Source organism: Eulemur rufifrons, chromosome 7 (assembly GCF_041146395.1).
Source record: "Eulemur rufifrons isolate Redbay chromosome 7, OSU_ERuf_1, whole genome shotgun sequence".
Classification (NCBI taxonomy): Eukaryota; Metazoa; Chordata; class Mammalia; order Primates; family Lemuridae; genus Eulemur; species Eulemur rufifrons.
Genome location: NC_090989.1, coordinates 62,153,935 through 62,178,297, shown reverse-complemented (window position 1 = coordinate 62,178,297; position 24,363 = coordinate 62,153,935). Strand labels below are relative to the sequence as shown.

Below are 24,363 nucleotides of genomic sequence, written 5' to 3'. Positions count from 1 at the left end.
CTGAATGGTTCCTAAGACTCCTAACCTATGCTGCTGTAGAAAGTTGCCCCAGATGGTCTGGCATTCCCTGGGCAGGTCTGTCCTCAAATTTAGAAGGCTCAGTTTGGAGGCTGAAGCAGAAAGTGACTATGGGCTGTACAACAGAGAACAGAGATCTGCATGGAAAAGGACTAAAGATTAGATTTTATGAGGAAAGATGTAGGTAGATATTTAAGTAAAATAATTTCAGATGTTATGAAGGTCTTTCAATCCAGCCAAAACAAGAAATAAAAATTAAAAATCCAGCTAAAAGTATAATCACCACCACCACCACAATAAAAGCACCTCCCCACTAGTTAATAAATAATTGAAATTAGTTCCAGAAAGTGGTAATGTTTAAAACGGAAAATTTAAAATATTAGAGCTTGACATAAGATTTACTAAAAGGGACAAGAGAAGATGGCAGTCTCTTTGATAGGAGTGAGGAGTATGGTACTCCCTACAGTCCTATGCACTTCTCAAGGAATAAAAGGAAAAGGGTACCCAGGAAAAAGCACATAAGAGCTATAGAATAAGCCAAACCTCATCGATTCCTAATTTTGTCACAGTCAGGTTCTTTCAGATTATTTAGGTTTCAGAAGAGAGGATTTGAAAGTGAAATGACCAAATAGAAATTATCTGCAACAGTAAAGACTCTTGCTGGTTCAGAGGGAGGAAGTCTTGTAAAAGTCATTCCTAGAGCTCTTCGGGGATGGATCAAGCTGACACCACCTGTCTGCGCTGTGGTGGAGCGCAGGGGCGGGCGTCAGCCTCTCGGGTTCCCCGCGCGGGTGGAGGCGTGCGGGGGAGCCGGCGGCACCGCGCGCAGGTGGCCGGGGCCGCGCCAGCTGCGCGCCGCGCTCGGCTCCGCGGGTGGGCCGCCAGGCGTCGCGCTGGAGCCGCGGTTGCCCTGGAGACCGAGAGGGGCGAGTGGGCGGCGCGGCGAGGAGCCGGGCTGCAGCCGGAGTTGCCGGGCGTGAGTTGGGGGGAGTGGCTCCCCGGGCGCCGCAAGGGGCCGGCAGGTCCTGGGGCAGCGCGAGGTGGCCGTGGAGCTGCTGGGCGCGGCAGGCGAGCCCGGGACCCCTCAGCCTCCGCAGAGCCGGGCAGCGCGGGAGCCTGTCCGTCCGACCGTCCGTCCGACCGTCCCAGCTCCGCCCGGCGGCCAGCGGGCAGGCGGCGGGTCTGGGAGGACCAGGCTGCCCCGAGAGCACCGAGAGCCCGGCCCGCGCCTCTCCCGCCGCGACGAGGAGCCCGGCAGGCGGCGAGCGCGCTCCCTGCGGCCCCGGGATGACTTCTCCGGGCTCCTCTCTGGCGCCTTTGCTGCTCCTCTCTCTGCACAGTGAGTAGCCCGAGCCCTTCGCTACGGGAGTGGGGGGTGGCGGGGGGGTGGGGGCAGGCTGGGCCGGCGGACGGGGGCGAAGCTGTCTGGGAATCGCTAACCCCCTTCTTGCCTTTGCCTAATGGTGGGAGCCCAACTTTCTCAGGGGCCATGTTCCTTGCTGGGGGCCGAGGCGCTGGTGCCCACCTGCAGCGGCTGCTTCCTCGGCCCGCGCAGCTCAGGTGTTCTCGTATCAGAGAGGTAATTAAACCCGTTATCTCTGATCCTGGACAGCGCCTGTGACTCTTACCCGCTAGGTTCCTGGGGAATGCAGGATTCTTTTTAGATAACGAATTCCCTTACTTACTGGTCCAGTGAGAAACTGTGTTTAGAATCAGTTTCCGTTACGAGGCGGCTCCAGGAAAACTGGAAATGCTTTTAAAATGATTCGGAAAACTTTAAATTGTAGCTTTACCGTAACCTTTACGAAGCATACACAGAGTTTGAAAATGATCTTATTTTAAAAATAACTGTGTAGCGTGCTATACTACATTCGAAAACTAGAATTTATTTGTACTTTAGCGTCATTCCCGGAGTTTTTAAGTTGGCCCCAGAAATACATAGAATATAGCAAAATTAGAACAAAAGAAATAAACGTCTTTTATTTTCTTGTTAACGGTTTTAAAAACATCTATTTATTTAAATTTAATTTTCTACCATCTAATCTTTAGTACATTTTATTTTCTGTGAATAGCCATCATATATTAGAACCTGATTTTCATCTTGCACAATGCCCTTTGTTTTTGTGCGTGCATTGTCCTGTGGAATCAAGTTTTTTTGTCCCATTTAATTGATTGCTGAGGTTTACTGAGATTTATTCTGAAGGGTTTTATTTAAAAAGCAGGTTCAACGATTTATGAAATATCATGGTTAACCCTGTTTCTTTCTGGAGACACCACTATGTTTCCAGTCATTTTATGGCCTTATTTGAATGGATAATATTCTTGTAGATCTTGAAGTAACCTAGTTTTAGCCAACTTTAATTGTACAGATACGTATAGTAGGGGAGAAAAGAATACAAAAAGTTTTTGTGTATCTTTTCCATAGAAGCTAGTGAAACTATAATCATTGAAATTAGGTAATTCCTGGAATTCAGTAGGTATATTTTTAGTGGTGATGTGGAGATAATAAAAAGTGACATCATTATGTACAATTTATGAACTTGTGCTTCTAAATTAATTTTGTTCTGTTACCAGCTTGAGATGACCAGTGTTTCTGTCTGTCCTACTTCTTTCAAGTATGAAATAAGAGTAAATGAGCTTGTTATGCAATCCTTGGATGTAATCGAAAATATCATAAATATTGTAAGAACAGCTCAAATTTTGGGTAGAAAAATTTGTTAAACTTTGCATATTACAGCAAATGCTAGTTTCTTTTTGTAAATAGCATTTGTGTATAGTTTGTTTTTGAATTATTAGGCAATACTTTTAGAGTTGATGTAATTCGCAGAATCGGCTTTACAAGGTCATCTGATTTGTTCCTTTTCCTTCAGTAGAACTATTCCTAAGTCATACGAGCATGTTTTTAAAGACTTCCAAGGACATTTCAGTCTTTGTGATAATCTATTCTGTAGTGGCATTTTTCATCCTCAAAAAAATGTGTTCATTTGTTTAAGTATTTACGGAGCTACCACTCTGTGCGTTTGGGTATCTGGGGTCAGATGGTGGTGGAATGTGAAGATGCATATGAGTTTATCTGCAGCCATTAAAGAGTTTGCAGTTTTAAAACAGGCTATAAGCATGCACAAATACTTTATAATACAAGGAATGTATGATGAGTTACATTTGTTAATGGCAGTTTCAAGGAAGACTTCATGGAAAAGTTTACTCTTTATCTGGATGCTGAAAGGATTTGAATTGGCTGAGATGGGAGTGGTTGGGCTTTCCTAGCCAAAGGAACTGTCTGGAGGAAGATACCAAGTAAAAGTGCAGGGGCATACTTTTGAAAGGCCAAGCTTCTAGCTGCTAGAGTAGGAAATGTGTGCAAAGGAGAAAGGGCTAAAAATGTAGTTGGAGGCAAGATTAGTAGAGAGCCTTTAATGCTGAGTTTGGGCTTTATTTGGTAGGCCATGGAAAAGGTACTGATGTTCAGTTTCCTTATGGTGGGGAGGGAAAGAGGATGAACAGCTAGAGTACCTATTTGTGCTAACGTACTGGTCTCCAGGAGAATACCATGTCTTGAGTGAATTGAGTTCTTGAACCAGTCAATGGCAAAGTTGGTTGGAATGAATTATGTTCTATCCCTAGAACTTCCAATGTGGGATGAACAGTAAGAGTGGATATCTGAACAAAGTTGCTTTCGTTACAAAGGGGGAGGGGAAATGGATGCTGGATAATACTCATAGGAGTGACCACTACAATGAAATTATATACTAAAAGTGGAAACAGAGGGTCATTTAAATAAATGAAGGAAAATGAATGTCAAGAAATTTCTGTTATTTTTTTTTTTTTTTTTTTTTTTTTTTTTTGAGACAGAGTCTCACTCTGTTGCCCAGGCTAGAGTGAGTGCCGTGGCATCAGCCTAGCTCACAGCAACCTCAAACTCCTGAGCTCAAGCGATCCTCCTGTCTCAGCCTCCCGAATAGCTGGGACTACAGGCATGCGCCACCATGCCCGGCTAATTTTTTCTATATATATTTTTAGCTGTCCATATAATTTCTTTCTATTTTTAGTAGAGGTGGGGTCTCGCTCTTGCTCAGGCTGGTCTCGAACTCCTGAGCTCAAACGATCCGCCCACCTCGGCCTCCCAGAGTGCTAGGATTACAGGCGTGAGCCACCGCGCCCGGCCTGTTATTTTTGTTGGAGTAATTTCAAAGGGAATTTTAATTGAAAAGTTGACTTCTGTATATTAATAGTTCTACCAATGGGTTAGATATATCTAAAGTGTTTCTTGTACTTGCGATTCCTAAAATAGTAGATACTTTCCAGAATTTGAGAAAATGTGTGTATAAAAAAAGATCACATAAAATGAAATAAAAATGAAAAAAAGTCATGAATCTTTTAAATGTTAGCATTATGAAAAATTTATTGTAAATTTTAGTTTCTCAGCTCTAATTTAATTATGTAACTGTTTTGGAAGGATTCACTTTTTAGTAAAAATCTATAGTTTGACCTATATGAAAGGTGACAGCTATTGGATGAACATTTTAGAGAAGTTAAGTTTAATACACTATATATTTAACATGGTCTACTCAGGAAACAATTGGAATATTAAATCACCAAGCACTTTTAACATGTTATGCTTAGAACTGTTGTCAGACCCAAGGTAATGATGCAATGGGTAAAGGTACTTATTTTGGCTCTTTCCCCCCCAGTAACAATATGTGGCACATTTTCAAATGTGTTTTCACACTTTGATAGTGGAAACATTTATAATGAAAATCCTCATTTGAATCTTCATACTTAAGCCATGTGATTTAGTGTCAAACAGGGTGATGTGCTAGTGCACAAGATTCTTTAGTTGCTGTAATACAAAACAAGGGACTGGCAGTACTTGCTGAGTTGGGAGAAAGTTGGGTAAATTGTGGCCCTCCCACTAAAATCTTCATCTATAACTAGTTTATTTAGCACAGGGATTTTAAATCTGTTGTTATCCAGTTTAGTGATAACAATTTATGTATACTCTCTCAACCCTTAAATATTTTAGGCAGTTTGAGATAGGATTGCTGAATTCCCAGTAGTCAGTCACTTCAGGTGAACACAGTCATCTCAGCTTTCTCCTCTTTGTTTGACAAGGACTCACTGGCACTAATGCCTCTGATCCTTGCATTTTGAGTGCAGCCCCCAGACCATCTGGAGGATCTGAAATCCTCTCTTGATCATACTTTGTAGCAACTGGCTTAAGAGAGGTTGTCAGTTCTTGGGTGGTATTCAAAATCTGATTTGAGCTGAGTTTGGTCTTAAAAGTGGAAAGTTAATTAGTTTACTTATTAGTTAAGCCTATCTTACTAAACTGTAGAAGGATTTTTTTCTTTCTGTTAAAATTTGGGTAATTGATTTCCTGTGTACCTGTTATCCTACCACTTGAGAAAGAGACTGTAGTTGTAGTTTGCATTGTAATGAGTTGAATTATAGAAATGTGAAAGCCAGAGAGAAAATTTAATTGTTTCCTAAGTTTTTAAGTGATAGACTCAGCCAGTGATTTGCTACCAGTTCATCATTGCCTTTAGCAGATACTGTATAGGTGCTATTAATATATGGTGTGCCTATGCCTAATATAGAAAGAATCCTATTTTAATAAATATCACAAAAATTTCTTTGTTCATAGAATTGGATTAAGCCAATAAAGATTTGCCAATGTGAATAAGTCTATTCAATTAAAAATTCCTTTGAAAAGTCTACTTCATTTAGTAGTTAACTTTTTTAATCTTGAAAGAGATAAAAAGTGATAATATTAAAGGCACATTTTTGTTTAGAAAAGCATTGCTGGTGAAGAAGTTGAGATCCTAGCAGTATTGAGTTCAGGAAATTCTTGTACCACACAGAGTTCTTTGGAAGAATCTTCAGAGAACTGGGTTAACGTTAGCAGCTTTTAATGGTAGGAGTTTAGGATCGGGGTAGGTGGTTAAAGTATAATAGGCTTGTGGGATTGGAAAGTCAATGCCTTTTATCACTGAAGGTAGCAAATATGTACTAGTACAATGTGACCTTGTGATCGTTACTCTAATGTAATGGGGCCACTTCTGGGCCAGTCTTAAAGGACTGATCCATTCAATATTTTTAAAAAATTGAGAAGAAATTTAAATCTTTGCCTAAGTCTGTTGAAGGTCACAACAGCGGAAATATAACAATGTCCTAATTTAGAGAACTCCTTTAACCTCCCTTTTCCCAAAATCTCATTGTTCACATCAGTTGCTCATGTAAAATCTTTCTTTCCTGTATTCTCATTAATGCTGATTTCTTTCTTCTTTCCTCCTCTGCTTTCATTCTGGAGGTTGTTATGTTCTTTTGCTAGTAACATCAGGTTCTTCCAAGGTAATACATCTAGCTTCTTCCAATTATTCGGCTCCACCCATTTCAAGGATTGATAATTAAAAAAAAAAAAAAAACCCTGGAGCTAATCAGGCAGAACCAGAAATCACCATAGAAGCTGGGCATTGGTTGGGGGTATGTGGGAGTGTGGATGTAATTATATGCTGTTATTTCCCCCTTGTTTCATGAAGTTTTTTTTTATTTCAGCATATTATGGGGGTACAAAAGTTTTGGTTACGTATATTGCCCTTCCCCCCCCCAAATCAGAGCTTCAAGCGTGTCCATCCCCTAGACAGTGCTATGAAGTTAATTTTATAATTCTCTCCTTCTCTCTCTTCTCTTTTGTCTCCCCTTCCCTCTTTCCCCTCCCCTTCGCCCTGTGTGTGTGTGTGTGTGTGTGTGTGTATATATACGTTTTTCCCTAAAAATAATACCATGCCTGGCACACAGTAATGCTCAATAGATACTTGTGAATGAATATTTACTGATATAGGTGGTACTCCTGTGTGTGTAGAGTACTTGAAAAGAATGTTTTTTTTCTTTTTTAGAGAAAACTAGAATTTTTGTTAAAATTTTCTTGAAGATTTGGTGTGACTGTATCAGTTTCAACTATTCTTTAAACCTTGGTGTATATTTTGTGGAACAGGAGATAGAGATCAATTTTCATAGTTTCTTTTCAAATTCTGTGATTTCTTTGGAAGTTTATTTAAAATTGCAGGACTTCGAGAGACTTTTGAAAATTGATTTTTAGCTTACCTGTAATCCTAAAACTTTGAAACTTGTCCATTTTTACAATGTTTTTTCTTAAGGAATACTGAAGGATTTTTTGCTCCGTGTAGTAAAGAATGATGACTTTTGGCAATTCTGTTAGAACCTTGAAGTTTCCCATTTCCATGTCTGGTATTCTTAGTCCTGAGGACCTGTATGTTAGAACTGGTCTCCCAAGAACAGAGATAATTAATTAAGATAACATCATTTATAGTCTAAGACCTCCCTCCCTCTCCCAGTATCACTGCATGTAAAATACTGGAGATGCTTCTGTGAGCATTAACTACATCAACCCCATGTAGGGGGCATTATAACCTTCTCCCAGTTGAGGTTGGCAGTTGTCTACCCCTGCCATTCTCTTCCCTTCTCCTGAAGTTTACATATTCCCATTCATAGTTTATCCCAGCTATGATTCATACCCTTATGGACCATCCTCTCAGTGTGCAGTTATGTTTATTTTGTCTTTCAAAATTTCATAAGTTGTCTACTAATCATAAACGAATCCTCAACCATGTGCTTCAAGAAGGCTTAAATGAACAGCAAACATTAATTATAGTACCTAATCTTTGTTTCTTTGGGCCACGTCCATCAGTAATTGAACTTCTGTCTGCCCCCATGGGTCAAGATCACTTGCCAGAACACAAAATACATGGCAAAAACAGAGGTTGCAGTACAGTAAACATCACTCCTTGTAGAGCATGTTCAAACCAGGCTAGCATTTTAGGCTTTCGTTAGTTAAGAAAGCTTACAGTGAATTTCACTTATGTGTATTGTCCCTGTGTAAACACATAGATTGCCAGACTAGCTCTTGTTGGCCAAGACTTAAGATAGTATGTTGAACATGGGAAAAATGTGTTAACAGTGTACTGCAAAGATTCTCAAACTTTCAGGTCTTAAAGTGAGGACTGCAGGAGCTTTTGTTCATGTGGATCATGACTATTGGTATTTACCATTAAGAAATTAAAAGTGAGAAAATTTAAAAATATTTATTAATCCATTTAAAAACAATAAGACATACATTACATGTTGACATAATGTATTTTTATGACAAGTAACAATTTTTTTCCAGACCAAATGATATTAGTGAGAAGAGTGGTACTGTTTTACATTTTTGGAAATCTGTTTAATGTTTGGACCATTAGAAGAAAGCTGGATTTTCCTATTTAATTTTGCATCTCATTTATTGTGATATGTTGTCTCGGTTTTGTCAAAATATGTGAAGACTGTCTGGTAGTATAGATATGTAGTATTTTGATAGCATTTTCAAATAATTTTGGATATTCTTCTTTGATATTCTACCAAAACATGATATATGGTAGTTTCTTAAAGATTGGTTGCAGTGTGGAATTGGAAACTATTACACTTCTTACTTATTATATTAAAATCCATTGATTTATCTTGCACTTTGGATCTTTTGCACAAATGGATCGTTTATTCACGCATGATTTTTTGTAGCATTATGTTGTGCATTGATCATTGGAAAATAGTGGTTTCCTGTGTTATGCAGATCTTAAAAATGTTGATATATTACATTGTATACTATGTAAAAATAACATTTATTAATATCACCACTGACCTCATCTGAACAGTCTTTAAGTATTGTGAAGCTCACAATGTCAGATACAACTTTTCCAAAATTTTAGTATTTGCTTGAATTTTACCATTGGTAGCAAACAACTGTCAGTTATTTCCCTTGAAATAATAGTCTCATTTGTTCAGTTTTGAGAAGATGTCTGCTAAACACATAAGTTTGAATAACCATAGTCTGTTTGTGAGTTGTTCTTCAAGTAAGTATGCTGATCCATGCAGGAAAGTGATGAGTTCTTTGAGCCTTGAGCTCAAACATTTGCACCAGTGCTTTACCTTGGGATACTCAATTTACTTTGGTATATAGCATAGTGATTTATGTTTCATACTACCCATTTTGTCACTCAGAATATTATAAAAGGTCAAGATTTAATAAAATTATTTTAATGTTTATTAACAATTGTTTTAGTTGTACATAGTTAAACAATGCTTTATTGTTTAACTAAAGACATTCTTCAGTTAAACTGGATTTTCTTTTTTAGCCATGAGTGCATGATGGTTAAGATTATAATGACTACTAGTTTAGGCTAGTGGCAAGGCCTTGATGTGTGGTAAGGCATCAGCAATCTCACCCACCACTGCATCTGTACCACCAATGCAAATGTCCACCCAAGGAGAAAAGCAAATAACACTTTATTATTAAGAAAAGTAGTTTTTACCACACAGATTTTCCAAAAGGGTCTTGGAGACCCCCATCAGTCCATGGACTATACTTGAAATGCTGGTCTACTATAATGGAATGTTAGATTCTTTTTTTTTTTTTTAATTGTTTTGGAGACAAATGGTATACAATTAATCTGTGCTATATGGGATGACATTAAATGGAATATGCATGTATATTTTTAAATAGTGAACTCATTTAAAATTTTTATTTTTGTGTTATATATTTTTTTAAATCTCAGAAGTAACATTCTAGATATAAAAACTCAAATAATGAAGGATTGTATAAGAAGTGGCTCACATTCCACCCCCACCAACCAAATATTATGGCTTTGCTGTTGATTGCTCCAGACTTTTTCTAATCACAAACAAAGCCTGTATTTTTTTAAAAAAACAAATTATGCCATTAATAATGTTCTACACTCTATTTTTAAAACATAACAATTTTTGTTCATGTCCTTTACTCACTTTTTGATAGGGCTGTTTGATTTTTTCTTGCTGATTTTCCTGAGTTCTAAATAGATTCTAGTTATCAGTCTTTTATCGGATGTGTAGCATGCAAAAATTTCTTCCTATTCTGTAGATTGTCTATTCTCTCATGACAGTTTCTTTGGCTCTGCAGAAGCTTTTTAATTTAATCAGGTCCCATTTATTTATTTTTGTTGTTGCTGTGATTGCCTTTGGGGTCTTCTTCATAAATTCTTTGCCTAGGGCAATGTCTATAAGAGTCTTTCCCACATTTTCTTCTAGAATTCTAATAGTTTCACTCCTAAGGTTTAAGTCTGTTATCCACCGTGATTTGATTTTTGTGAGAGATGAAAGGTGTGGGTCCTGTTTCAGTCTTCTACTTGTGGCTATCCAGTTTTCCCAGCACCATTTATTTAATAAGGATTCTTTCCCCCAGAGTATGCATTTGTCTGCTTTGTCAAAGACTAGATGGCTATGTGAGGATGGGTTTATATGTGGATTCTTGATTCTGTTCACTGGTCTGTGTCCCTGTTCTTGCGCCAATACCAAGCTGTTTTAATAACCACAGCCTTGTAGTATAGTTTGAAGTCTTTTTTCAAAAGAAGACAGAAGAATGGCCAACAAACATATGAAAAAATGCTCAACATCTCTAATCATCAGGGAAATGCAAATCAAAACCACAATGAGCTATCACTTAACTCCAGTGAGAATGGACTTTATCAAAAAGTCCCATGACAACAAATGTTGGCGTGGATGCAGAGAGACAGGAACACTCATACACTGCTGGTGGGAGTGCAAACTAGTGCAATCTCTGTGGAAAGCAATGTGGAGATACCTTAAACAGATACAAGTAGACCTTCCCTTTGATCCAGCAATCCCATTATTGGGCATCTACCCAAAAGAACAAAAGACATTCTATAACAAAGATATCTGCACCTGAATGTTTATAGCAGCACAATTCATAATTGTGAAGATGTGGAAACAACCCAAGTGCCCATCAATACATGAGTGGATTAATAAAATGTGGCATATATATACCATGGAGTACTACTCAGTTATAAGAAACAATGGTGATATAGCACCTCTTGTATTTTCCTGGAAAGAGTTGGAACCCATTCTAAGTGAAGTGTCTCAAGAATGGAAAAATAAGCACCACATGTACTCACCATCAAATTGGTTTCACTAATCATCACCTAAGAGCACAGTAAGGAATGACATTGATCGGGTGTCGGGCAGTTGTGAGTGGGGGAGGGGATGGATGTATACATACATAATGAGTGTGATGCGCACTGTCTAGGGGATGGACACGTTTGAAGCTCTGACTGGGGCGGGGGGAGGGATGGAGGGGCAAGGGCAATATACGTAACCTAAACTTTTGTACCCCCACAATATGCTGAAATAAGAATTAAAAAAAAAAAAGGAAAAAAAAATAAAACATAACAATTTAATATGGGCATTTTACCACATCTGTTAAATGGATATACCTCATTCTTCTAAACAGCAGTTTAGTATTTTCATAGCAATGATTTTATTTAGCTGTTTCCCCATTGTTGCATATTTATGTTGTCTCTGATTTTTCCATATTCATGATGTTGAAGCGAGCATCTTTGTACACGGAACATATACATTTGTATAGGTATTACTGTAGTCTAGCCTGCCCACAGTGGAATTGTTTGAATGTACACATTTAACATTTTGTGGGAGACAGTAGTATTGTGTATAAGTTCGTGGGCGTTATATAGTCAGACATATTGGGTTTGAATTCCTGACTTATCATTTCTGTGCCCTATGATTTTGGGAATGTTACTTAATGTCCTGAATTTGAGTTTATCTTGTAAAGTGGAGATACCCTTTTTATTGTATTGAGAAGTACTAAATAAAATGAAATCCGCTATCTCTAAAGTGTCTAGCGTAGTGCCTGGCATACAGCAGATGCTTAGTTAGTGGCAGTTATTGTTAGAAGGATTGATAAGTCCCAATTAAGTCAGATGAGTTTAATCCAGGGTGTACCTGCCACTGGAAGTGTGACCTGGAACATGTCATATGATCCTCCTGGCCTGCTTTTATTTGCAGAATGAGGAAGTTAGATTAGGTAATCTTCTTTTCTTTTCCAGTTCTGTAATCTTGTGGTTCTTTGAAGTGATTTCCATTATTGAGAATATTGGTAATAAGATAAGCTGGTATATGGCTGGTTTTAACATGTTTACAAAACTTTCCCTAAAATAGTTAATTGACTCTCCTTTCTCCCTCCTCCTACCAATATAATACAAAATTGTGGTAATGTCTATTCTTGGAATTAAAACTACCTCCATCTGTTGTAGAAAGATTATAAAAAGTGGTTTAAATATAATTTTATTTTTAAATTTTATTTTAAAATTGATTTTTGCTCACTTTGGCTTAGGCTAGGTATGTACCTCTTTTTTTCCCTTAAATGTTTTATGTCATAAATACATCTTGTATGTATCAGGAGAGGGTCAGTTCAAAACAGGTTGTAAATATGACAGATATCTTCTTTTTACCACAATCACTGTACTCTGGTCTTTTGACTTGATTTTTATGACCTTTTTTTGCTATTCTATGATAATGATTTTTCTTTGTCTAAACCAAGCATAGATGTTTAAATTTTATCTGTACTAGGTTACATGATAAATATAGACACTTTACTAGTGCTGTTACTGATTAAAAGTGAAAAGCCTGTAAGCTTTTAAAAAACAGCAAGTTTTGGGCAGGGAAATGGCAATACTTAAACTGAAAGCTTTGGAAGAGTGTGGTTAGGACATATCTTAATTCTGATTTTATGTAATTGATTATGTCATTGATAGTGTTTCTCAGCTGTTCTTTTTCTGCATTTTCATGAAAGAGGATGTTTTTATACAAAGCCAAGTGGTATCTAAAATGGACGCAGTCACATTGGCAGAACTAAAATAACTCTGAGATTCATAGATTCACTGCCTACTATGTTATCTTGGTAAGTAGAATCTGTTTTTAGATCATCAAATTTTTCCTGAAACTAAGCCACACTGATAAGAGATGGTTTTGAGTTTTGTGCTCTAAAATAGTTAAAGAAACTTAAGCATGATTCATTTTCATGAAAATATTTTCTGGAATTGTAACTTTTAATTCTTTCTAATTCATGATTTCATTGTCCTCAGAACAAGACATGTTTTAGTTGCCTGTTGATCAGTCTACATTTCCAGTGTCAATCTTAACATTTGCACTTCTGTGAACAAATTAGTTGTGCTCTTGCTGTCCCCTTCCCTCCCCTCTGCCCCCACATCACTTGTTTCCAGTTCAGGGGGTTGAGTTGTCTTTCTCGTTAATAAGAAAGTATAATGTCGTGAGCCACAGGGAGCTGGACCAGTAAGGTCTCTTAGAGCCCTTTAATTCCATAATGTCCTTGATCTGATGAAGCCGCTCAGTAAATCTCTTCACGATTTCCATGACCAAGCCATCTGCCTGCATTAAAATAAATCAAATCTGCTTACTCCTTCAGTGTCTAACAAATATTCTATAAACTGATGATGATGAAGACCATGAACACAAAAATAATTTGCAATCTTCAGCACTTCCTTTTGAGTTCTCCACTCAGAGTCTCTTGACATAGTGGAAGTTGGCATGCCAGCTTTCTCTTTGATTGGAGTCAGGAGTAGTGGAGCCCTTTCCCACAGTCCTTTCATTGTATTTATCCCAACGGAGGCACGTGAACTAATTCAGCTTTTCCATGCTTAAACTTCACAAAACCTTTACTTTTTCTTCTTTGTATGTATTAATTAGGTGAATACACACATATTTATCTAATTTTATATGTGGCAGTTTTCATATTTGGGGCATGTGTGTATTATAAACCTCAGGCAGACTGATTTTGTATGGGGCACACACTTCTGATATTGTCAGGACTTCGGGGACCGTGTTGATCATGGCAGCACCATACTGTACAAGTGCGTGATTCCAATGGTCCATTTGTAGGCAAACACAGTTTATTTTTTTCACATCTGAAAACCATCAAATCTTTAAAATCTTTCTTCTCAGGGATCTTGTTACTATCCTTTCTTTCTTCACTACCTTCTTATTTTATTTCTGTATCATTTTAAGTTTACATTATTCCAACAATTTTCTCCTGGTCTTTACTTTGTCCTTCTCTTTGTTCCATTGTTTACTTTATGCCCAGTTGGTTTTCTGTCAGACACTGCTTTCATTATATTCCCCCCTTCCTTACACAATAGCAATAACAACAAACTTCCCAAATCTTAAAGGACAAGTTCCAAAGTTTTTAGAGTATCCTTCAGTTTCCTTTATAGCATTCCGCTATTCTCCACCCAGCATGTTTCCATTGCCCTTCTGGGAACACTGGTCATACCTGCCTCTTCAACTTTATTGCTTTCATTTCCCTTCCACTTCTGGTTGTTCTAAAATACTTCACCCTCTCATCTTGATATCTATACTACCTACCTTTCTAGGCCAAGCTCAAGTATGTGCCTCTGAGACTGCTTCCTAAGCACTTACAGTTTATGCTGCTCCTTTGGTACCCATCCCCAAACTGCTGTGCCTGTTGTCTTACACTTTCTAGCAAGCTCCACTGGATGAGCACTTTATGCTATGTACATAGTGCTTAATTTATTGAGTAAATGAATGAATTTTAGATCTTTGGTTTTTAGCAGCCTGTTGTCTTGCATTACGTAAGAGACCATCCAGTTCTCTCATTTTAGAGGCAAAAAGTTGAAATTCTTTACCTGAAATTGAGATATTTGTATGCATTTTAAAATTTTTACTAAAGCATAGATATTTCTTGTTCTCAAAAAAGGATTAAAAATATAGATTATTTCATGTCGTGGATTGAATGTACATTTCATTTGTGCTCCAATTTTGAAAAGGTTAATACAGTTTTTCAGCCTTTTCCTTTATGTGAACTAAGTTTATTTTAGCCTCACACTATTGTCTGACATGTTCCTGGTGCCTTTCTATAATTTATACTCAGTTCATTCTACTGAAGCACACTGACGTATATATAGTTGGTTGTTTCTTTGATTATGTTGTGTTTCAAAGTTGGTATATTTACTAGAAAAGGCAATAGTGACAGGGGCTAAAATTTTCTTAAAGTGTAATATGCACAAAAAATAAGCATAGAAATCTTAACAGTACTACTTGACAGATTATTGTAAGTGACTGTACCTGTGTAACCATTATCTAGATCCCAAAACAGCCTCACCAGCACACAGTTGCCACCAAATGACCCTTTCGACCCCTCTCCCATTCCCTGCTCCCCAAAGGTAATCACTCTATGACTTCTAACACCAGAAATTATTTTGCATGTTTTGGACATTTATATAAGACAGGATAATTCATATTCATTAAACATTTTGTGTCTAGCTTTTTAAATTCAACATTGTTTATGTGATTTATTCACATGGTTTCATGTAACTGTAGTTGCTTCATTTTCATTGCTGTGCAGCCCTTCATTGTATGGATATACCATGATATCCATTTGTCTGTCCCACTGCTGATAGGCTTTTGAGTTGTTTCTAGTTTTGACCTCTAATGAATAATGCTGCTGTGAACATTCTTGCATGTGTTTTTGCATGCATTTGATGCATGTCAGAATGCATTTCTATTGGATATATACTTAAGAAACAAATTGCATACATTCAACTTTAGTAGGTACTGCCGTTTTTCCAAAGTGCTTGTGCTGATGTTTACTCCTGCTAGCAGTGTGTGAGAGTTCCGTTTCCTCTATATCCTTGTGAATGCTAGGAATTGTCAGCCTATTTTACTTTAGCCATTCTGTTGGCTGCATAATAGTATCTCATTGTGTATGTGTGTGCATGTATGTAGGTGTTTTGTACTTCTCTGATTACCAGTGAAGTCACTCACATTTTCCTCTTTTTACTGGCCACTTAGGTATTCTCTTTTATGAACTGTCTACTTAAATCTTTTACCAGTTTTATAACAACTTTATTGAGATACAATTCACATACTATATAATTTACCCTTTTAAAGTATACAATCTAGTTTTTTTTATTACATTATTTTTAAAAATTGTGATAAAATGTACATAACATAAAATTTACCATTTTAACTATTTTTAAGTATACAGTTCAGTGGCATTAAGTACATTCACAGTATTGTACAACTCTCACCAGTATCTATTTCCAAAACTTTCTTATTACCCCAGACAGAAACTCTATAACCATTAAGTAATAACTTCCCACTTCTGCCTTCCCCTAGCTCCTGGTAACTTCTGATCTACTTTATATAACTATGAATTTGCCTATTCTAGGTACTGCATATAAGTGGAATCATGTGATATTTGTCCTTTTGTGTCTGGTTTATTTCACTTAGCATAATGTTTTCAAGGCTCATTTGTGTTGTAGCATGTAACCTCATTCCTTTTATGGCTGAATAATATTTCCTTGTATGTATACCATGTTTTCTTCTCTCTTTTGTCTATATCTTTCCTCCTCCTCTATTGCCACCACCATCTTTATCACTGGCATTTCCTTCTCCTTCATTAATATCATCCTCAACATTTGGAACTCAGGTTAAATTTTCAATCTCATGATCTTAATTTTTCCATTATATATTAATACTTTTTAAAATAATCATTTTATTTATATAACAAATAGCCTTCTGTATTGTTGAGTCCGTTACATCATAACATCACCACCTACATTTGTTTTGTAGAAGGGATTTTAACCTGTGGCCTGAAGATAGTATTTAGGGAGGTCACAGAAATTTTATGCCAAATTTAGTGTTCTACGTGCTTGATTTTTTTTTTCCTGGGGAGAGTGTCTCATCAACTTTTTAAGGTATATATTTTTTATTTTCCAACAAACTATTGAGAACCTACTTTATATGTGCCACTGTGGGTTACAGAGTTTATTTTATTATGTTATAATAGTATGGCACCTGGTCTTAAGGAATTTACTACATGCAAACTTATAGTGGGAATGGTAACTGTATTTATAATTTGGAGATTTAAATGAATCAGAAAAGGAGTAATTGCAAAATATTTTTTGTCAGGATCATGTGAAGAAACAGGAGTACAAATAAGTCAGAGTTAAAACATCAGGTGGAAGAAGATGTAGCCAGATGCTTACGTACTCCCTATCTGGTCTTCATCCCAACCAATAAATCATGACACCTTTATTTTTTATGTATTCAGTGGTTTCTAAGGATAAAGAAACATCTGAGGGTTTATTATACTTTAGGCATTTGGGGAGAGAAAAATGTAGGTTTCAGTACTCAGGGTTAGACTAAACTTCCATGGTTTAATCTGAAAGACAAACATAATTGAGCTCATTATGATATAATGTGTTATATTAATGGTGTGAATGAAGTGTTATTTCCTGCTCAGTTCTCGTTCTTTTTCGACCAAGCCATTTGATTTTCCTAGGTGGTGTGGTTCTTGGGGTCTGCAAGCTGTGTAGATGGCCACTTTCAACATATACAAGAATTATGGAACAGAGACTGTGGCAGAAAGCAGGTAGAATCTGTGGCAGTGCTCCTGAGTCCTCAGGACCTACATGAAGAGTGTAAGAGACCCAGTAGTGCCTGTGTATCCTGGTGAGGGACATCAGTCCCTGAGAGGCCTCAGGTTAGAATGAAGAAGTCTGTGTGTGCAGGGATTTCAAGATCAGTGTCTTATTCCATGTATGCTGCTATCACAGAATACCATAGATTGGCTGGCTTATAAACAACAGAAATGTATATCTCACAGTTCTGGAGCTTGGCTTGTCCAAGATCAAGGTGCCCACAGATTCATTGTCTAGTGGGAGCCTGCTTCTTGGTTCATAGACAACCATCTTCTTGCTGTGTCTCACATGGTGGAAGGGACAAGGAATTCTCTGGAGCCTCTTTTATAAGGGCACTCATCCCATTTATGAGAGCTCCACCATCATGACCTAATCACCTCCCAAAGACTCCACCTTCACATACTACCACATTGAGGATTAGGTTTCAACATAAGAATTTTGTGAGGGATGCAGATATTCAGTCTAAAGCAATCAAAGACGAATGGCCAGGACCACAGAACAAGGGTGGGAACCTGTACATGCCCACTGCTATTCCCATTCAATAATAACAACGGCAGCATTCGGTATGATACTGTCTTACGGTAAAGCAGGGCGAAGGGAAAGAAATCTGAAAGACTGAGCATTTGTTTGAACCATCCCAAAGAGAAATCTACAAGGGTACTTAAAGAGGCTATGCAAATTATTGAATCAGCCTGAGACAACTATATTCACTCTGATCTACTCATCCTCCTGACCTTTCACCCGTCTAACATGGGGGTGGATTGTGGGGGGTGGGCTGTGAGAAGTGGTAGGAAGATTGGATCAGTGTGAGAGAAAATGGACTCTGCTTCTTTGCCTGTGCTTATTTATTATTAACAAAGGAGTGTAAATTTTACTTATTGCTATCCTTTTGACAAAATTTGGTTTATATGCATGGCTAATCCCACAGAATCAAGGGTCCTCATCTGGCCAGATGAACCAATTTTGAGCTCTGTCCTGGTTTTTAACTTAAGCTGATATACCAACATGGCAGCAAATGTGTAAGAAAGTACAAGAACTATACTATAGTGGTTTATTGAATCTTAGTAAATGATCTTTTCTTCTAAGAAAAGTCTTTTTATTCATTCGATCACTTGGAGTGCTTTTTTAAAATACTTGGATTTGGCAGGCTCTTTCTGCTACTGAGGTGCCCACAGTGAACTGAATGTGGTTAAACAGCTTGGAACACTGGAGCTGAATAGGCTCTGGACACATGTGCCAAAGGGTGGCAAGCCAAGTCATCCTGCCTCCAGTGCCAGCTCTGACGAGCTTCAGTTCTGCTGCTGCCACCACTTCTGCCTGCCTCCCCAAGTCGTACACATTTCTGCTGTTCTTAGTGCCACAAGTCTGGATGTCAGATTTCCATTGAGGTCGTAGCTGTTGTTGTTGGGTGCCTACCATATGCCATGCCTAGGCATTTTATTAATATGTATGTTTATGTACTTATTAATACTTAAAATAAGCCTATGAGATGGATGAGTACTAGTCCTATTTCCAAGTGAGGAAATCGATGCTTCAGTTGTAGAGAAGAATGAATTTCAGTACCCAGAGTTAAGTGCCTGGAAGATGAAGTAAGGTAATATGTAAAGTGCCCAATACTGTGTCAGGCTTAGATAATCAGTAAGTGGATTGCATTTTCTCTTTTAAGCTCTATTTGACTTTGCGGTGGTTTTTTCTCCATTTTGGGACCTAACTGGAGAAGAATTTGGGAAGCATTTATAGGAGCTATGAGCAGGTCTTATAACAGACCTTTAGAACCCTAAACATTGAAAAGCATTAGAGCCTTAAGCACTGTGACACTCAAAATGAATTACTAAACAGTAAAGTCAGGGTAAGCAAGTCAAACACAGTTGTGGGTTTTTTACCCTCCAGAGGTTTACTATCTCTCTCTGTCCGTCTCTCTCTCTCTTTCTGTATCTTTGCCTTGCTGATACCTTACGTATTTGTTTGGTGTGCCTGTTGGGTAATACAGCACTAGCCATAGAGAATTAAAAACTTTATTTTCATTTGTATCAAATAAATGAATATTATCAAATTCAAAAGGGAATTATTAAAAATCATTATATTCATATGTTTTAGAGATTACCAGTCAACAAGAAATTGTGCTTGGCAGCTGTGGTACACATTATAGGTAATAGGAAAGAGGTATAAAACTCGGTTCTTACCTTCATTGAGTTTATAATTTTAGATGAGGGAAGGGAGAAAACATTTTTGAATGGCTCCTTGGTGCTAGTGTTTCAGTATGCATTATACAATTAATTTTCACCACAATGTGGCATTGTTTTCACTTCATAAATAAGAAAAGTGGTGATCTGAAAGGTTAAATAAGACCATGTGGCTCAATTCCTTTGGTTTCCAAAACCTATCTTCCTGCTTCAGGAAACAGAGAACAGGAAAATACAATTATAGCTGTGCCCTGCATAATGATGTTTTGGTCAAGGATGGACTGCACGTACGATGGTGGTCCCATAAGATAATACCTTATTTTTACTGTACCTTTTCTGTGTTTAGATACACAAATATTAATACTTACCATTCTGTTAGAGTTGCTTACAGCAGCATGCTGTACGAGTGCAGTCTAGGAGCAATAGGCTTATACCACGTAGTGTAGGTATGTAGTAGGCTGTGCCATCTAGGTTTGTGAAAATACACTCTATGGTGTTTGCACTATGACAATATCACCTAACACAGCATTTCTCAGCCTGTATCCCCGTCATTAAGCGATGCATGACTATATTTCAACTTGAACAACTCCTGCTTCTTTTTCCTGGGCCTGAAAAATAATGCTTATGCTTCACTCCAGCATGGATATCTCCCTCAGAGTTAGCTGCTGCTTTTTTTGTGTCCATATAACTTTATTCCTACTTTAGCCCTTACCTGTTTACTGTAATTTATGCACCTACCTTTTTGTTTAACCCTCCTCTTCATTTCTTAGCCAGCGCTTAATAAATATTTACTTCACAAATCATAAGTAATATTAATAATTGCATAGTTCATGTTAGAAGTACAGCCGGAGTTCAAAGAGACTTTATGGAACATGTGGGAACTAAAAGAGTCTTGCAGGATCCGAGTAAGATTTAGGTTAGTGCAGAGGGGGCCAGGCACACTGGACTGGGGAGAAAGGAGAGCGGGAACAAGTTAGAGGAGCATTGCTAGTTCTTGTTAGGAGGTAATGTCAGTTAAATTTGGATGCCACGTTTATTATTTCAGCTCTTTGAAAACTACCCCTAATGATATCTTTTTCTTTTGTTTCCTCGAAATTAATTATCTTTTGGTAGCTATGGTAACTCATTTGAAGCTCTATTATGCATGTAATCTGTACACATTGAACTATTTGCTTCAGCATTCTAAACCTTTTCTTGCATAGTCAATAATTCTATATTTACAATGTTCTTTTCCTTCTGGTAAAAATTGGCTTTTCCGCTTAGATTTCTAAAGATGATTTAAAAAAGAATTAGGAATGACAGCTTGACTAACCAATTACCATAAATGACCATCATCATTGTCACTAATGTTCATGCCATTATTTGCTTATATTGACATATTTCTAGGCAGTGCTTACTTTGAGATCCTTTGAACACATGACACATGCTACCCTGGTTTTTCCGGCTTTTGAGCTCCCAGGTCCCTACACCCTCACTCCTGACGGCTGCCACATCTCCCTCCCTTCCTCCCCAGGCCAGCCAGCCAGAAGCCCAGTGTGACACCCTTTGTGCTTCTTGCCTGGCTCTGGCCCAGCCAGTCAAACCTCCATGTTTACAGCCCCCCCCCCCCCCCGCGCCCCCTTCCCCACTGGTCACTAACCTTCCTAGCTTAGCCTTTCTGCCTGGGCTAGTCCCAGACTGGTTTCTTTTATGTCCTGCCTCTCTCTTTCGGAGGAGCTTTGCACCCATGCCCCAGCTTTCTACTTTGGTCAGAGTACTGTTCAACTCTTGGATCTTTTTCCTCATGTGGAAAGTAGGACAGGTAACACCTACCCCACTATGTGGCTGGGCTAGATGAAGAGAAGCACCAGGTTCTTAGTGAATAAGAATGTTTAACTCTTCCTTTTCCTCAGCCCTTGACATAGTAAGACTTGTTTTTTTTTTAAAACACTTATTCATTTTTTCACTATTTATTCAGTGCTTGCTTTGTGCTAGGCTCTGTTCTAGGTACTAGGGATTTAGCAGAGGTAAAAATAGACTAAAGACTAACAGATCTAAGGCAGTAAAAAATGAAATAGCACTAAGTATTTTTTCAAATCCCTGCTTCTTAAAATGTTTATTTACTGTTGAAATAGAGATATGTTAAGAATAACATGATGCAGAAAAAAATTATGTTAAGTACATAAATGTCCTTAAGTCATGGTAAATATGCCTTTTAAAGCTTTTGTAACCATTCAATTTTTGTTTGTGTCCTCCAGATACATAACAGATTCCTTAGTGAAGCGACAGGGTCGTGGTGGTTACTGGTGTCTGTCTCTGACACCCTTGCAGTTAGTTGTGTTAAACAGGCTAGATCTTATACAAGCTTTGTTTTCATTTCTAATTAAATGACTTCCTATTGCTAAGAGCAGTAATAAAACTTTAATAATTTTGTCTGAGACAGTTAATTGCTCAGTATTGCTTATACCATATGCCTTACACGGGGAAGGTGTTCAGGAAAGGTTCATGGACCCAGAAAATGTTTGTCTGTCTGGATGCACTTTTTATTTCTATTTTTGGGGCTTTATCAATAATTACATTTGATGTTTCTCAGCAGTAATAAACATCATCTTAGATAATGTCTTTTTCTTTTTCTTTTTTTTTTTAATTTCAGCTTATTATGGGGGGTACAAAAGTTCAGGTTACATACGTTGCCCATGTACCGCCTATCCCCCCCCCAAGTCAGAGCTCTAGGCGTGTCTTTTTCTTTTAACTCATTTTTGTACTTGAGAAATGTAAAATTGTTCTATTTGAATTGTATTTACTTTTAAAGTACTTCTGAGTTGTTTTAGTATTTACTAAAAAAGTATTTATTTAGCTTAAATGTATATGACTCATACACTTGGTAGATGCATGAAAAAGGTATATAAGTAGATATTTACTGATTTGCTTCTGGGTTCGGTGTTGATAATTTCAAACCAGAAGGAGAATATTTCTTCCATTTATGGTGGCTTCCTCGTGAAAATTTATATAGCTCTCAGTCCCAGAATTGTAGATCCAGAAGATACCTTCAGTCTTCTGGTTACTCTTCTATGCTCAACTCTTCCCTCCTTCCCCCTCCTGCCTCTCTTCTTGCATGTCATATAATATTAATAAAAAAACCTACAAAGATAAAGTGATCTTTTTAAAACCACACAGTGTGTAAGTGACAAAGTTTGGAAAACATTAACCAGAATTCAGGTTAATGCTTTCTTCAATAACATGAGTGAAATAATACAACTGAGAAATATTTCAGTTAAGTTTTCTGTTGTGTTCAAACTATTTTTTTTGTCCCCTTTAAGGTCAAACATCATTTCTTCCTAGGATCTTTCTGTTTCTATCACACTACCTCAAGACAATGTTACCCAAGAAAAATATATATGTACCATGAGTGTACACAGATGTACATAAATAGTGTACGTAGTTGTGTAATTGTGGCAGGATTATTTAAGCACAGTGAGGGTGTCAGATGCACCAAATGAAATACTTATCAGATACCCTGCCCTTAGCTACTTTTATGCTCCTGTCATGTCCTCATCTTCCAGACTGAGTAAGATGAAACAGAAAAGAAAATACTCAAATTTCATTTCAGAATCTGCAGCAGCTGGAGTGAACGTCAAACAGATGGGCTTTTCCACCCTGATTATCCTAACTTCCTAAATTTAGAAATACATGCTTTAAAAAAATGTAAATTACCCGAGGGGGTGGTGTAGCACATGCCAGGCAGTGCTAACGAGTGCAAATAGATGTCATCTGCTGACTTAGATGAAGCTCAGTTCCCACTGCTGGGTCTCTGTTATTTCATTCCCTTTACATTTGTTTTATATCACTGCTTTCCTTTCCGAAAATGTAGTGTCAAGCTGCTTTTCACATATAGATTAATAATATTTTAAACTGTCGAGATGTATATAGTATCTTAAACTAAAATAGTGAGTAATCTGTTTTAGTAATAAAAATTCCTTCAACCTGGTGGAATAGGATGGAAAAAGAGACATTAGATGAGAAATATTTTGGATCGTACCATTGCTACTAACTAGCTGGGTAACTTTGAACAAGATACTTCCTCCAGTGTAAAATGGCAGATTAGACTCAATGGTCTCTAGTATACCTTTTATTACAAGTTAAAAGGTTCTTTGTTTTTATAAATGATCTGTGTTTATAAATTACTTTGTGCACTGTTGTGCCCTAGAATCCTGCACAGTCCCTGGCACATAGATGTTTAATAAACATTGTTAAAAGAATCAATACCATTTATCTTATGTTTACAATTAGCAAAATTCATTGGGAAAATTGTTTCAGAACTAAATGTTTTATGGCCATTCTGGCCCCATTAGAATACACTACTTCTCTTCTATATCTTACAGTTAAGTTGAGGAGATCAAAGAGTGATCCAAGGACATAAAATAGCCAGACAGAGGAGCAAGTTAGTATATACGGATAATATATGGAGTATGAGTTGTGTGTGGGAATCACATTTCACATAAATAAATATGTTGACAGAACCACCTTTATTCCAAAGTTCCAAGAGGAAGTTGCAGAAAACAATCTTTGAGTCCATCCACAAAGGAAGTTGAGTGATCAAGTTTGCAAGATGAGAGGCAGAGGGCTCATCTTGGAGGATGGGTAGAAATTCAGGAAGCAAGGAGGTAATGGGGAAGGAGAGAGCAATGGAGAGCTAGCCTTTGTAGGCAGAGAGTAGGTAAACAGAGTTACGGAGGTGAAAAATAGCCTAGGAGCTGCAAGTAGTTCCATGTGACTGGACAGTGCGGTCAAGGGGAGCAGAGGGTAGAGGTGGGGCCAGGGGA

The 24,363-nt window shown here is 37.7% G+C and overlaps 1 protein-coding gene across 4 annotated transcripts in view; it reads left to right on the top strand.

The window, feature by feature from the left end:
* Positions 1–994: 994 nt before the first annotated feature.
* IGSF11 (immunoglobulin superfamily member 11) overlaps positions 995–24,363 on the top strand; it is a 143,829-nt gene continuing 120,460 nt past the window's right edge. For 3 of the 4 annotated variants that reach the window (XM_069472653.1, XM_069472652.1, XM_069472654.1), the window contains exon 1: positions 995–1,357. In XM_069472653.1, coding sequence (XP_069328754.1) covers positions 1,306–1,357 — 52 coding nt within the window. In that variant the 5' untranslated portion in view covers positions 995–1,305. Of the gene's footprint in view, positions 1,358–21,399; positions 21,419–24,363 lie in introns of those variants that run through there. The other variant, XM_069472658.1, reaches the window with a different exon arrangement.